The 17,282-nt window shown below is 36.7% G+C and overlaps 1 protein-coding gene across 3 annotated transcripts in view; it reads right to left on the bottom strand.

Annotated features, from left to right (window-relative positions):
• The window catches only part of ITSN1 (intersectin 1), a 283,395-nt gene that overhangs the window by 199,071 nt on the left and 67,042 nt on the right, over positions 1-17,282 (bottom strand). For all 3 annotated transcript variants that reach the window (XM_027875448.1, XM_027875446.1, XM_027875447.1), the window contains 2 exons: positions 12,476-12,539; positions 8,647-8,807 (listed from right to left, as the gene is read on the bottom strand). In XM_027875448.1, the coding sequence (XP_027731249.1) occupies positions 8,647-8,807; positions 12,476-12,539 (225 nt within the window). The remainder of the gene's footprint in view (positions 1-8,646; positions 8,808-12,475; positions 12,540-17,282) is intronic.

Here is a 17,282-nt window from a genome sequence, read left to right as displayed (position 1 = left end):
GTTCAACAACAAACATTCAACAGCAACGACATGCAAATTTCTGGGAATACAAAGATAAATGACACAGAAGTCTTCCCTTCATGGAGCTTATATTCTCTCTGGTGGATGGTGTATACAATTTGGCCACATAAGTAAAAAATACATTTAGGAAGGATGTGGAATGACTGGACAAAGGATATTTGAGAAGGAAGAAAAATACTTTCAGTTGCAGGAGATGAGGAAGGGGAAAGCTGGGAAGGCTGCATGGAAAAGTTATACAAAGTAATTAAGCCCTGAAGAAGCTAAAGATTCTGAAAGGCAGAAACAAAAAATGGGCACATTCCAAGTTTTGAGCCAGGACTGCAAATATGAAGGCACCAGGTCTGAAGACAGCATGCTAGAGAAGAGGGATAGCTAGCAGTACAGTTAGCCTGGATGTAGAGGGCATCAAGAGGAGCATTAATTCTCTATCCCACTCCCCACAACAGATGATCCAAAACTGTTTTCTCCCCAAGCGCATCCCCTCCCCTCCCACTCTTATCTAAGATACTCACCTCATTCTTGACCAAAAAAATCAAGCCTATCCACTAAAAATTCTTTCCTCTCTCCTTCTCTTGACATTCCCCACAATTTCCTCCTTTACTCCAGTCTCAAATGAAGAGGTGACCCTTCTCTTCACCAGGGCCAATCCCTCTAAAGGCATCCCTGAACCCATCCTCTTCTGTCTTTTGAAGCCAGTGCCTCCACTATCACATTCTTTCTTTCTCTTTAACCTCTAAACCCTCTGGTTCCTTCCCTGCAAGCCCAAGTCTCCCCTATCCTCAAAAGGCCCTCGCTAGATCCCAATAGCCCTAAGCATCATACTATATCTCTTCATCCTTTCTTAGCCACATTCCTTGAAAAAGCTCTCTAATGTATACTTCCACTTCCTCTACTTTTCAAATCCCCAAACCTAGCATCAGATCTCATCACTCATACTAAGCTGCTCTCTTTAGTTACCAATGGTCTCCAAATCACCAAATCTAATGGCCTTTCCTCAGTCTTCAGCCTGTTTCTGAGGCACTTGATCCCGTTGGTCATATTTTTCTCCTGGGTTCTCTCCATACCTGTCTGACCACTCCTCCCCATCTCCTCTACTGATTCATTATTCATGCCACATCCACTAACTCTGGGTATAGCCTAAGGCTCTGTCCTGAAGGCCTCTTCTCCTTTCTCTAGACACTCTCTCCCTTGGTGGCAGCTCAAAATGAGTTCAATTATCATCTCCATACATATGACTCAAAGGACTATAGTCTAGCCCAAGTTTTCTTCTGAGCTGTTGTCATTCCCCCTCCCCCTCTGTCCTGCACCTCCAAAGCTTGTTCTCATCCTTAAAATGATCTCCAGTCCCTCTGCCCGCAGTTCTCTCCCAGACCATCACACTGTCCTTACTATATTTTCTCCTTTCTTTATGCTGACACCTTAGTGAACCAGTTCAACTCTGTACTGACCTCTTCTCTGAGTCATTTGCCTCCTTATCCTACTGACCTTCTTGCCCTGTGAAGCCTCAGCCTGTACTAAACCCACAATCTACTGCCTACATTTCTACTCATGTACTATTGAATGAAACTGGAGAAAAAACACTAAGTCATGCTGAGTCCACTACAAATTTATGTTACATAAACTCAACTGGGTCCTCACTCTGACAAGATAATTCTTTTATACCTCCCTAATCAATTCACTGTCCTACTTACCACAGTGGCTTTTCCAAACCTTTTCATCCCTCCTCAAACTTCCCATGCCACGCCCCCCGAAACCCCACCCCTTGGCTCAGGACCTTGCCTCACATTTCACTGAAAGAGTTAAAGTTGTTTGCCAGGAGCTCCTTCTACTTCCTCCTAATCTCACCTCACCTCACTTAGATGCTTTCAGTCACTGTGTCCTCTTTTGTCCCTGTCTCATATGAAGAGATAATTCCTCTCACCAAGGCTAACCCCTCTACATATACAAATGATCTGGTCTTTTCTAACAGATTGCCCCTTCTACTATCTCTACTCTCCCACTAATCTTCATTCAGTTTATTGGCTACTTTCTGACTGTCTATAAACAAACCAATGTCTTCCCTAGCCTCAAAAAGATCCTTACTTGATCCTTCCATCCCCTGTCCTCTCTTTTGTGGCTAAACCTCTTGAGAAGGCCATGGCATTCCTTCTTCCTCTCTTCTTAACTCTCTGCATTCTGGTTTCTAATCTCATCATTCAACTTAAACTTTGCTCTCCACAGTTACCAATGATCTCTTAATTGCCAAATCTAATAACCTTTTCTCAATCGTCATCTTTGAATGCTCTGCAGCCTTTTACATCACTAATCACTCTCTTCTCCTTGATACTCTCTAGATTTGTCCTCCTACTTATCTGACTACTCCTCAGTCTCCTCTGATGGATCATCATACAAGTCATATCCACTCATTGTAGGTGTTTTACCATACCCCTCCCCATTCTGTCCAGGGCTGCCTTCTCTTTAGACACTATTTCACTTAGGGATCTCATCGGCTACCACAGATTCCATTTTCACTTCTATGCAGATGATTCTCAGATCTACTTATCCAGAGAGCACCATTATTCTCCCAGTCACCTAATATTCACAATCTCAATATCATCCTCAACTACTCACTTTCACTCACTCCCTATATCCAATTTGTTGCCAAGTTCTGTACATTTTACCTCCATTACATTATTTTGTATGCTACTCCTCTAATTTTAGTCACATTTTGCAGAGACTAAAAACCATGCAATTGATCAAAAAACAAGGTCTACAGTTTTATTTTTTGAGTGATTTAAAAACATTTTCATAGAAATTTTTATTTTCAGATGAGCTTTCTGTATTTTATCAATAAAGAACAGTAATGAAAGTCATTATTAATAGCAGAGACCAAGCCTGTGAAAAACTATGTGCACCTAAATTTGTTTGTAGAAAGTCCATTTATAGTTATTTATTGAAAAGTTTCCTTTTTCTGTATTTTCGATGGTTCAGATGCTTGGCAAAGCAAGATAAGCAACAGGATAATGCAGCAAGAGACTCAAGAGAAAAGGACAATATAGAGTCATCAAGGTGTCACAATGGGGAAAGTGGAGGAGTATAGTCAATGCAGGGATGATAGCCTGGGGAAAAACAGAAGGCTTCAGAGACTCGAGGTGCTACCAGTGGGGCATAGAGAAGGGCTTCTATTTCACATTTTTTATTGTTTCAGAAAGTTCAAAAACTCTCTCAATTATGTTTAAACTGAATATTACAAATCTTAAAAAAAATCTAAATAGTATAAAAAACCAGAATGGAAAAAGTCAGACAGATGTCAGATCATGTCGCCATTGTCCTATAATCAGTTATGTGAAACCAAAATAGGAATAAAGAATCAAGGGACAGCTAGGTGGTACAGTGGATAGAGCTCCAGCCTTGGAGTCAGGAGGAACTGAGTTCAGATTCAGCCTCAGACACTTGACACTTACTACCTGTGCAAGTCGCTTAACCCTGACTGACTCACCCAAACAAAAAAAAAAATCATAGGAGCACAGACTTAGAGCTGGAAGGGACTGTATGAGGATGATCAGATCAATTACGTTTTGTAATAACATCATTCACAACTTACAACCAAAATTCAATTTAATATTTAGCTAATCAACCATTTATAACCTTGTTCTTTTTGGAACTTTCTCCTTTCGTCTCACTTCCTAAAACTGGAGGAGTTTCCCCCCCCAGAACAAAACGCTATAAAGCAGGCCTGCACAACCTGTGGCCCACAGGGCACCTATGGCCTACAGGCACAAGGCGGCCAGCAAAAAACGTAGAGGACGTTTACCTCCACATTTCCTCGTGGGCTGCCTGAAATCCTTTGGCAGGCCACAGGTTGCGCAGGCCTGCTATAAAGTATGCTGACTTAGATTATCGTACTGATTCCGTATTTCTGAGAATGAGAACTCATTTTTTAATTAAAAGACTTTTTAACTCCTACATGTTAACAGTACTACTATTGATATCTATTGAGTAAATATATGACAAAAAGCTACTAAGAAATTATGAATGCTTTTAAACAATTTTATTCACTACAAAAGCTTCTATGTACATGTGAAAAATTATAATGCAACTATGAACAAGACATTTATTCAAAGTACAGATGTTTTCTTTTTTTTTTAAGAGTCCTCTAATGAGAAAGATTGGCACTGACTTGCATCATTAAGATTGAGATGTCTGGTTTAAGTGATAAATTTCAACCTCATATCTACGTCCACATATGAATTCCCAGATCCCACTGCTGTAGAACGGAGTGGGAAAATGAGAAACTAACTTTACACGAATACGGAAGTGGCTTTAAAAAGCAATTATGCTGGCAGAGCCAAGATGCTGGATCAGAGGCAACTCAACTGAACTCTCTCAACATTCCCCTTCAAACAACTTCAAAATAATGTCTAAAAGCAGATTTTGGAGTGGCAGAGCCAAAAAAAAAAAAAAAAGGTCAGTGGAAGATATTTTTCTGACCTAGGAAAACTTAGGAGGTTGGCAGGAAAAGTTTGTGACATCGGGACAGAAGCCTCTCCAGAGCCCCCACATGAGGCCACAGCCACAGCAGCAGCAGCTTCAGGAGCTCTAAGCACAGAGATGGAAGGGGGCTGAACAACTAGTCAGAAAGAGATTACAGAGGGGGCAGCTAGGATAGAGTACGGGCCCTGGATTCAGGAAGACCTGAGTTCAAATCTGACCTCAGACGCTTGACGCTTACTAGCTGTGTGACCCTGGGCAAGTCACTTAACCCCAATTGCCTCACCAAAGAAAGAAAGAAAGAAAGAAAGAAAGAAAGAAAGAAAGAAAGAAAGAAAGAAAGAAAGATAGATTACAGAGGGGGCAGCTAGGTGGCACAAGTGGCTAAAGCACCAGCCCTGAAGTCAGGAGAACCTGAGTTCAAATCCAGCCTCAGACACTTACTAGATGTGTGACCCTGGGCAAGTCACTTAATCCCAACTGCCTCAAAAAAGAGAGAGATATATCACAGGGCATGGTTTATTGGCACTAGATACAGCTGAGACTGACTGACAACCCTGTTGCCCATATACAGTTCCGAGTCATAATTCTAGGGCAGAGAGGAGTGGTAGGATTTGGTCACAAGGCAAACAGAGTGCTTGCAGCAGCAGGGGATCAAAGAACTTTTCTAGGTAAAGAACAAAGTCTTTTGGTCAGGAGAGCAGCGGCCATAGCTCTTCAAGCATCACACCACCTTGGAAGCACCAAAAACTTGCAGAGGCCCAGAACTAGCTCTGAAAATAGCAACACAAAAAAGCCTGAAGCTTGAAACAGTGCCTCTCCAATCCCAGGTGAGCAGAGACCAACTTTAACATAAAGTTCAAAGTCAAGAAATAGAATGGGAAAATGAGGAAAAAAAGAAAAAAAGAATTTGATCATAAAAAGCTACTACAGTGGCAGGGAAGACCATGACATACACTCAAAAGACAACAATGTGAAAACAGCTATAAACAAAACAACAATGTGAAAAAGAGCTACATGCAAAACTTCGAAGAAAAATGCCAACTGGATTCAATCCAAACAAGAATTCCTGGAAAAGTTAAAGAAAGAGATAAGAGTGGTAGAGGAAAAATTAGGGAAAGAAATGAGAGTGACACAAGAAAGTTATGAAAAAAGAATTAACAAGCTTGGTAAAAGACAAAGACACACACACACACAAAGGAAGAAAATAACACCTTAAAAACAAAAGTGCCCTAATGGTAAAAAGAGGCACAGAAAATTCATGGAGAAAAGAACTCCTTAAAAAGCAGAATGGAACAAATGGAAAATGTGGTACAAAGGCTCACTGAAGAAAATAATTCTTATTACCCTTTGACCCAGCAATAGCACTTCTAGGGCAGTATTCCAAAGAGATCACACAAATGGGGAAAGGACCCACACGTACAAAAATATTTATAGCAGCTCTTTTTGTGGTGGCAAAAAACTGGAAATTGAGGGAAGGCCCATACACTGGGGAATGGCTGAACAAGTTATGGTATAGGAATGTAATGGAAAACTATTGATCTATAAGAAATGATGAGCAGGCAGACTTCAGAAAAACCCAGAAAAACTTGTATGGACTGATGCTGAGAGAAGTCAGCAGAATCAGGACAACGTTGTACAACAGTAACAGTCACATTGTGTAATGACTGACTTTGATAGACTTAGTCCTTTCTCAGTAATGCAAGGATCTAAGACATCTCCAAAGGTTTCATGATGGAAAATGCTGTCCACATCCAGAGAAAGAACTATGGCGTTTGAATGCAGATTGAAGCATACTATTTGCTCTTTGTTTTTTCTGTTGTGTTTTGTTTCCTCTTTCTGATGGTTCCTCCTATTGGTTCTAATTCTTCCCTGCAACATCACTAATGTGAAAATATGTTTAATAGGAATGTATATGTATAGCCTATATCAGATTGCATGCCATCTTGAGGGGGGGGAGGAGAGGGAGAAAAATTTAAAACTCAAAAAAACTGTTGATAAATCAAAATAAATTAATAAAAAAAAAAGAAAGAAAGAATTCCCTAAAAATTAGAACTGGGCAACTGGAAGGCTAATGACTCCACAAGACATAAAGAAACAATAAAACTGGAGCAGCTAGGTGGCACAGTGGATAGAGCTTCAGCCTTGGAGTCAGGAGGACCTGAGTTCAAATCCGGCCTCAGACACTTGACACTTACTAGCTGTGTGACCCGGGGCAAGTCACTTAACCCCAGGGGTAGAGAAGGAGGAAGAGAAATGATAATAGAGAGGATGGATTTAGGGAGGCAGTGGTTCGAAACAAAACAGACTTTTGAGGAAGGACGGCATAAAAAAGAAAGAGAAGAAGAAACAAAAGAAAACGAGATGGAGGGAAATACACAATAATCATAATTGTGATTAGGAATGGGATGAGCTCACCTATAAAACAGAATCAGATAACAGAATGGATTAGAAACCAAAATACAACAATATGTTTTTCACAAGAGACACACTTGGAACAGAAACACACACTCAAGAGTTAAAATAAAGGGCTGGAACAGAATCTAATATGCTTCAGCTAAAGTAAAAAAAAAAAATCAGGGATAACAATCATGATTTCAGACAAAGCAAAAGCAAAAATAGATCAATTTAAAAAAGATAATCAGGGAAATTACATTTTGCTAAAGGTACCATAGACAATGAAGCAGTATCAAAAAAATTTATGCTAGTTTCTCTAATAAAGGCCTCATTTTTCAAATACATTGTGCATAGAACCGAGTCAAATTTATAATAATAAGCCATTTCCCAACTGGCAAATGGTCAAAGGATATGAACAGACAGTTTTCAGACAAAGAAGTCGAAGCTATCTATAATCATAATGAGAAAAATGCTCTAATCACTATTAATTAGAGAAATGCAAATTAAAACAACTCTCTAATACCATCTCATACCTATCAGAAATGACAAATGCTAGAAGAGTTGAGAGAAAAATCAGTACACTAATAAACTGTTAGTAGTTGCAAACTGGTCCAACCAATTTGGACAACAATTTGGAACAAGGCCAAAAGGGATATAAAACTGTGCCTACCTTTGATTCAAGAATTACTACTACTGGATCTGTATCCCAAAGAGACAAAAGGGAAAAGACATATATGTAGTACTTATAGCAGCTCTTTTTTGTGGTGGCAAAGAATTGGAACTGGAGGGGACGCTCATCATTTGGGGAATGGCTGAACAAGTTGTGGCACATGATTGTGATGGAAGACTACTGTGTTGTGGGAAATGTGGAGGGGGGTGGTTTCACAAAAACATGACATGACCTATATGAACTGATGCAAAGTGAAGTGAGAAGAACCAGGAGGTCATTGTGCACAGTAACAGCAATGTTGTGATGATCAACTATGAAAAACTCGTCTACTCTGATTAATAAAATGGTTCAAGACAATTCCAAAGGACTCAGGATGAAAAAATGCTACCCACTTTCAGAGCAGGAAGTGATAAGCTGAGTGCCAGCTGAAGTAAAATTTTCTCACTTTCTTCATTTTTCTTGCTTTTTTGTTGAAATGTGGCTAATATGGAAATGTTTTGCAGGATTTCATATGTATAACTGACATCATATTGCTTGCCTTCTTCACTGGGTGGGGAAGGTAGGAGAGGGGGAGAAAATTTGGAACTCAAAATTTAAAAAAGAAAAGAATGTTTAAAAATGATAATAAAAGTTTAAAAATAAAGAAAAAACCAATTACATTGCTAACTAGCATGAACCTGCAAATCATAAAATACAGTATTCCCGCAATGCTCCAATGATCAAAGGTGATATTACGATCATCAGGAGAATTAAAGATGCTACAGAATAAGAAGTAAAAAGGCAGTGTGTGACAAATGGAGATCAAGAATTCAATGAAATAAAGAGAGAGACATCTGTGAAAAGTATATCAAGAGAATGAAAGCTTTTTCTGTTAATGCATTTATTTTTGTTGTAATGTTAACTAGTATGAACATGCTTTCGAATTGCTTGTGAGACCATCCATGACAGATCCACTTTTTTCCAGAACAGATAAAATATCCCCTGAATTACCATATTACACTCAAGAGAAAACAAAGGTATCATTTTTGTTTCTAAACATTAAAAGAAACAGAGAAATAACATAAAAGTTAAGTCATCTTCAGACTTACCAAATGTGGGTGCACCAGAAATAGCAACAGGTTGCTGTTTCATGACAGGAGGAAGTGCAGCAGGTAGCTGATAACCTTGTAGCTTCAGTTTGATAAGTTTCATTGCTATAGAAAATTCTATCTGATCCATTCTCCCATCATTGTTCATGTCAGCTAGTGCCCTGAAATTCAATGCCATGAACCTTTTTTAAGAACTGGAACCTTAAAGAATCTTTTTAAAGCACTAAAAACTGAACCCCTGAATCCTTTAACTCTCTGCAAAGTACCCCAAACTTCCAAATTGTAAAAATCAAGCTGATTAGTTAACTTATAAATGGCTTATTTAAATCTGTAGTACTGTCAAGGTACTTCTTTAAAAAAAAAACCTTTAACTTTTCTCAATTAAGGAGTGTTTTCAAAATGTTAAAATATATAACCTTTGAAAACTGTTACTCTATCACTGTGTTTGAAATTTTTTTTAAAACTAAAAACAAAAACAACTTAACATATCACTCCAACTATAAGATTTGCACTTCGGGCATCACAAAGAATTTAAATGTAGACAATGTATTTCCAAAGAAATTTGGCCCAAACTGTACAAACTCCCTGTGCGGTTCTGCAAATCTCACCATAGGACACTTTTTTAACTGACAAGTTGATGCTTCCACAGCTAGTGCAGCTAACTTCTCTTTAGACTCTAGACCTTTGTGTCTTAACAACACAGCGACTGTGCTGTTGCAAATGGTACTCCAACATAAATTGTCCAAGTACAGCAAGAAAATGGAGTTTCATGTAAAATAGCTTTTTTTCAAAGAATAATGAACAAAAGGAATAAAAGGGAGCACCTGCAGAGATTATGAAAACAGTACAGTGGTTGCCACTAGTTTCTGCAATTGGAAACCACATTATACAGGACGTCCCAAAAGTCTTAGTATATATTTGGGCTTTACTAAGACTTTTAGGACACCCTATACAATGAAAAACTCAAAATATTAATGATCTCACTACTTAAAACATTTGTTTGTTTTTTATAGGATTACTCATTCAGATTTGGTATTCTTTGGCCCTGCAAGAAACTTAAGATTTAGCTAGCCATTAAAAATAATTTTATTTGAAACATTTTACTTAAAACATAAAAAACACACATACCTCTGAGTAACATGGATTTCTAATGAGAAAATCTGGCTGCCACTTAGTAGTTACGAAGCCTTGAGCAAGTAACTTAAACCTTTCTGAGCTTTAGTATCCTCAGAACAGAGATAAAGACATTTGTTCCTGGGCTCATTGTGAGACTCAAGTGAGAAAATGTATGTTGATTGCTTTGTAAATATCAAATGTGATAAATAATACAAGCTGCTATTATTGGTGACAATAACAGCAATAAAAATGCCAAGAAAAGGAATATTTTAGGGATGAAAATGTCAAAACAACATACATATTACTTAAAAGAAAAAAATTCAGTTGCATAGACTTCTCTTGGTATTATGATTACAGTTAACTTATCAAAGTTAATACTTATCAAAAACAAGAATTGCCTGGGCATCTTGCCATAGGAATCCAGCAATATAAATCAAATTTGAAGTTCAGATTAAAAACTGGGATAACATAATTACAAATGTGATATCCCCTAATGATTAACATTTTCCCAAAATTGAAGGAGCATAGACAACAAAAGTTAAAACTCAGTAATATCTTGTAACATTAAGAAAGGTGAGCCCCTTAAAAAGAAAAAAGATGGCTACCCATTTACATGGCTATTTTTACTTCCTTTCTGCTCAAGATAAGAGATCCCGAACTTTATTAAGACAATGACTAATCCTCAGGGACCATGCCAGAACGTCAGGGAAATAATAGGATTCAAGTACTGCAAGAATTGGTGCTGTGAGGAAGCTTGGCTAGGCAACAAAGATTTGAAAGACTGATTAACATCACCAGTATTTAAGCTTCCAACTACCACTTGGTGGAATCTGATTAGCTTGGCAAAAAAAAAAAGTTTTAAAAGGCTGGGAAATAGGCACATGGGAATTCATAGAAGATTCTGAGTGACTCACTCATGTTTAAAAAAAAAAAGAATTGCAAAAATCAAAACAGAACAAACCTCAACTGTACAGGGCTAGAAATTTTTTTCTTTCCTAACTCTTCTTCTTAAGAAGAATCTAGAGAATATTCCAATAAATATTTGGGAAAGTTGAACATTGACTTACTAGCATTTCAAGTATCTATGTGAATATTAAAACCATTTTCTTTTTTCTGTCAAAATAACATAATGTTTTTGGATTACTAAGAGAAATCACTGAGCTAATCTTCAGTGTTGGGAAAGACCTGCAGACGATACAAAACAGATCTCAAAACATAACTGACGATGTTCTCTGCATTTAAATTAAATGTAAGGTAAAATCCCTTAGGAACTTAAAAAAAAGTGTATATAAGTCTGGCCTCAAGTATGCAGCTATGTAAGAAAATGCTGGTGGATAATTTTATTTTTCATGTTAATTTGAAATGTCATTAATACCACATTAGCTTGGAATTCCACAACTAAATAAGAAAAGCATTGCTCATGGCAGAAGGCAATAAACTAAATGCTGAGATTCTCTAGGCCCCAAAATACATTTTCAAGTACAAAATATTTCAGATTTTTTGAGTGAGGAAACAAACAGCTAATCTTGCTCAAATTATTTTGCTTGCATGCTAAAGTACTGCCCTCTATCTGACCTTGGTTTACAGAATGTTATTTCTAGCAGCAAGGGATTTACACTGGTGCTCTGGTGAAACCATATGCACTACTATTTTTAACTATATAAAGGGGAAAACTATCTTTGAATTCAGGCAAAATAGTGAATTTTCTAATCTGTATGTTAACTCAGTAACACATTACACAAAATACATCTGTACAAAATTATTAACTAAAATATGGTATACTTTTGCTACACTTTGCTAAGCTTATGTAGTGGAAATGCTAATACAACCCCTGAATCTTAGAAAGAGAAAAAAAAGACTTAAATGATCATTTATTTTAGAAATCAGGAAGCCAAGAGACAAAGAAGTTAAACAACTTGTCCAAGGTTACACAGCTAGTCAGCAGAATAGCAGAAGCAGAACCAGGATGACAGGTAAGATTCACAGATCAGGGCTAGAAGGGACCTCAGAAAGCATCTAGTCCAAACATCTCATTTTACTTATGAGAGAACCAAGGTCTAGGGAACTTTAATTCTCAAGGTCACACAGATCATGAGCCATCTTTAAAGGTCTGGGCCTCATCCTCTGATGCCAGAGCCTCTATTCTTTCCCATATTCCACCCTGTCTCCCCAGAATCCAGGTTTCTCGATTCCTAGTCTAGGCTCATGCCAACATATACTGCACTACTTACTGCCTTTCAAAGAAAATCTATTTCTAAGTTCAGATTATGTTACTATGGGACTATATAACTGGAGAGTTAGTTACTTCTTTAAGAGATTTTAAAGTTAAAGTAGTTAAAGGATAAATAAATACTTTGGTACTTAAAACAAAAAACCTATAGCTATCTGGAAAACTCATTCCAAAAGGACTCATTCCTGCAAAAGACAACAATATGAGCCATTTATTATTTTTTCAAAGAAATTGGCTCCAACCAATAAAGAACCTTTTCAATGCATAGATCAAGAAGAGCAGGCAGTACCTTTATTCTTAAAAATGACTGTCTTAATAGTGAATTTTAAGACACAGGATATTCAATTGAATTTTGGTTTTAGGAGTCTTAACTTCCATTCTCCAGCACTGTCCTAACTTCCCATATAGAATATACAATGTAAATATCACCAAAAACAAAGGAAAACTTTTTTTTACATATATCAGCATACATTTTCAACTTACCATATCTGTGCTAAAACAGGTTGAGGTAACCCAGATTGAAAAAAAAAGTTTCTGGCTTGATCACCTGTAAATTAAAGGAAGATTGTTTCAAAAGAAATTAAAGTCATCAGAAAATGATTAAAGCAAAACTATCCAAAATTGAAATGCAAATTTAAGAAAGATGCTGAAATCTGTATAAAGACTGAACTTATTTTCTCCTAATACATAAGGGAAAAGAAGAAGATCAAAATAAAAATCAAGCTGATTTCATACAGGCATAGGTGATTTTATTGCACTTCACAATACTATGATTATTTTTGTTTTTTTTTAAACAAATTGAAAGTTTGTGGCAACACTGCTGTCGAACAAGTCTATCAGTGCCATTTTTCCAATAACACATGCTCACATTGTGTCTCTGGGTCATATGTTCATAACTCTTGCAATATTTCAAACTTTTTCATTATTATTATATTGTGATCAGTGATCTTTGATGTTACTATTATAATTGTTTCGGGGTACCCCAAACCACACCTATATAAGATGGTAAACTTAATCAATAAATGTTGTGTGTTTTCTGACTGCTCCACCAACCAGCCATTCCCCCATCTCTCTCCCTCTCCTCAGGCCTCCCAATTCTCTGAGACACAACAATACAGAAGAACATTACATAAACTTAGTTGATAAAGCAGGGGAAGGGCTTGAGAAGACTGACTCCAATTTTGAAAGAAGTTCTACTGTGGGTAAAATGCTATCAAACAACATCACATGCCACAGAGAAATCTTTGCTGAAAGGAAGAGTCAATTGATGTGACAAACTTCATTTTCACATTTTAAGAAATTGCCACAACCACCCTAACCTTCAGTGACCAGCAGCTTGATCAGTCAGCAGCCATCAACATCGAGGCAAGACCTTCTACCAGCAAAAAGATTATGACTCACTGAAGGCTTAGATAATGGTTATAATTTTTTAGTAATACAGTATTTTTTAATTAAGGTATATACACATTGGTTTTTTAGATATAACACTACTGCACATTTAATAGACCATGGCATAATGTAAACATAACTTTTATACACACTGGGAAACCATAAAATTTGTGTGACTTGCTATACTGTGATATTTGCTTTATTGTAGTAGTCTGGAAACAAATCTGCAATACCTCTGAGGTATGCCTATACTCACTCATAAAGTGACTTGGAAAAGGTTTACCTAACATGGTTATACTAGTTAATTCCACGTCAAAGATAATTTACCATTAAAATGCAGCTCTTTGTATCTTCTTAGAGAAGAACAAGACAAATGTGCTTCCTCTTGTTTTAGAGTTTGTAAGCCAGACAAAAATCAAATTTAATACATACTTTTTGTGCAAAAAGGAAATATATATATATATATATATATATATATATATATAATCTCCAAATAATCCCTGACACAAAAACAGGAATTGATGGAAAAATTGGAAAAGTTTAGCAAAAAATAAGCTCAGACCAACAGCTTTTGCAACATAACCCAAAAGTTACAAATGGATGCTCAACTAAAATATAAAAAATTACATAATAAAACAATTAAAGGAGAATGGACAGAAGTACCTTTCACACTTATAACTAAGGAGAAAATCCTTAACTACTCAAAGGATAGAAGAGAACACAAAAGGTAAAATTATTTGATTACATGATGTTGAAAGGCTTTTGCATGAAGAACAATACAACAAGGAAATTGTTAATTGGGGAAAAAATATTTGCATCATATTTCTCTGATAAAATCTAATATCCAAGATATAGAGAGAAGTAACACAAATATAATAGCCACTCTTAATAGCTAAGTAGTCAAAAAACATGAACAAACAGTTCTGAGAAGAATTGTAAACTATTTTTGACATTTAATATTACTCCAAATCGCGAATGAATTAGAAATAAAATCAATTATGAAATTTTACTGCACTATTTTTTTAACTCTTTGTCACAAAAGAAGGTTCTCTGGGCGTAAACAGGGATAGGGAATATTAGGGTACGAATGTGATAAAAAACAAAAAGCTATCAATAAAATTGAGAGAAAGAGAGAGACAGAGACAGAAAAACAGATAAACAGAGACAAAGACAGAAACAGAGAATGAGAATATTTTTCCCCATCCTCAATTCTACACACTTAAAATTTAGGGTACTTTTTGATGTAGCGAAATCTTCCAGTATAGTGAATAATTAGAACAGTTAACATAGTGAATAACTATATATCCAGCATAGGAAATAACTATAATAATTAATCTTCCCCATTTTTATTAAGCCAACACCAGTTGAGTATTTAAATAATCAATGTAAATTAAAGGTACAAAGATGGGAAATTTAAGCAGAATAGCAAAGTGGTATCAATAATAAAAAGAGATGATCAACCCCTATCAGTAAATTGCATCATGGAAATGGCAAGCCAAAAACACTCGGAAGGAAGCACTTACTCGCCTCCCGTTACTTACCTCCCACTCCACTTCAATCACCACAAGGGGGGTTAGACTTCACCAATTTAGAAATGTTCAACTTCTTGTCAGACAAAAATGTTGAACAAAAATGTTCAAAAGTTTATTTTTGCACTTATGACTCCAGTCCCCTGAGTCCTTCCCTGATCTCCAAGTCTATTAGTCATGTTCAGTCTAACTTTCCAGTCTTACTCAGTCTTGACCCAATGGCCAGCCATTTCAACAATTGCAATCCTTGTAATCTTTTACTGATTCCCATCACATTAGGCAAAACAAATATCTGAAAATGTCTTTCCTTAGATGTTCTACTTTACCCTTCCCCTCTCCCTCTCAGTAAATACCTTCATCTCTTTATTTACTAAGAAAATAGAAGACATCTGGTATGAATATACTCAATTCCTCTCCTTGATCTCTCTCAATGCTGTCACCCATCCTAACTTCTCTAGTTATTAAGAAATAGCCCTTCTTCTTTTTTCCAAGGCTGATCCTTTGACCTGTTCCTTCAAACCCCTTCCCTAAAAGGCCTTGATCCATAAATTATTTCTCTTATGCATTTTCAACTTCCTCTCTACTGGCATATCAGGGTTAGCCTACAGGAAATCTCAAGTCTAAACACTGCGAAACAAACTAACAGGCAAAAATACCCACCAAAAATGAACAAAAAAGACCCAAAAACAAAAACTTTCACTTGACTCTCTCTACTCCTAGTTTCACAGCCAAACTCCTAGAAAGAATAGCCCATATTCACTGCTTCCACTTATTCACCACCCACACATTTTTCAAACCCTTTTGATTTTGCTCTGGTCCCCATTTGTCTCTTTGAACGTTAAGACTTCATAATTAAATCAATTAGTCTTTTTACTATACTTGTATTCCTTGACCTCTCTGCATAAGCTGACACCTCCTTCTTAATAGCCTCTCCATACACTTCGGTTATACTATACTCTCACGACTCTTCTTCAACTTCAATGCCCACTTCTTCTGTCTCCTTTCTCATCTTCTCCCACTCAATACAGTGTGGTGGTCCCCCAAGTTTTTGTCCTTGCTCCTTTTCTTTTCTCTTTTTACATGCCTTCCCCTTGGTATCATATCCATTCCCATGACTTCAATTAAGAGTTCTAAGTAAACAACTCTCAGATCTACATATTCATTCCAATCTCTCCTTAAGAGTTCTAATCCTGTAACTCTTACTGCCTGAATATTCATTTAGTCTGCAAACATTAATTACTTATGTGCAACACGCAAGATATCGATGGAGACACAAAATTTAGCTATGACATAGCTCCTATTCTCCATGAAATTTATGACCTAAAAGGGGAAGAAGATACAACTAAAAATGGCTATACTACACAACATTATGAGATAAGTACCTTAAAATGCTTCCAAATAAGATGTTACATTAATGTCTGGGGGAGGCAGTCATAATAAAGACTTCATGGGGACAACAGTACTTAAATTACACTTTAAAGGATGGATGGCAATTCAATAAGTGATGAAATGAAAAGTGACCATCCAAGGAACAGTGAAAAAAGATGCATAGCACATTTGAGAGGCAGAGTTATCCAGATTTGTTCTAACTGTAATGTTGTGCAGGAGCTCAAAACTCAAGATGTCCAAAGCTAAATTTTTCTTTCCTGAAAAACCTGCTATTCTCTCTACCTTCTCCATTTCTGTTGCTAGCAATCTTCCCAATTCCCCTGGTTCAAAAATCTAAGTGATGTTTGACTTTTTCCTTTCTCACTAAATCAAATTATACTGAGGCCTGCTGATTCTGCTTCTATAACATTTAGCTTTATCTTTCTAGTCTCATTAACCAAATTCATTGTGTCCTACCTTAGACTACTGAAATAGACTCCCAACTATCCTCTCTTCCTTCAGTATATGCCCACTCTAATACATCATTCCACTGCTTTCATTGTTCTCATTCATCTACTCAAAATATTTAAGTGGCTCCCACTGCCTATTGAATAAAATATAAATTCTTAATCATAGCATCTAAGGTCCTCCATAATCTGGCTACTAACCACCTTTCCAAACTGCTTCACGTTCCATATTTTATATTATTCTATAATACTTACTGCAAGGTATAGGCTGTTCCTCATAATTATGCTATACTCATTCCTGTGTTTTTGTTCATACTTCACACCTCCATGTCTGAAATTGCTCCGCCCCATCTAACTCAGTATTTATCACATTGTTCCTTTCATCAGTTATTTATATTCACATATTTTACCCTCAATTAGAAGCAAGTTCCTTGCCTTACTATCTTTGTATTACTGGTATCTAATGCACAGAAATCAATGAATAAATGTGTTTTGAATTAAGGGCAGAGAAAAGCCAGGCAAAATGATTTAGTGGAT

The sequence above is a fragment of the Vombatus ursinus genome, unplaced genomic scaffold, assembly GCF_900497805.2.
Source record: "Vombatus ursinus unplaced genomic scaffold, bare-nosed wombat genome assembly UNPS02014809.1, whole genome shotgun sequence".
NCBI lineage: Eukaryota > Metazoa > Chordata > Mammalia > Diprotodontia > Vombatidae > Vombatus > Vombatus ursinus.
Note: the sequence above shows the minus strand (reverse complement) of the source record. Positions and strands in the feature narration are given on the sequence as shown.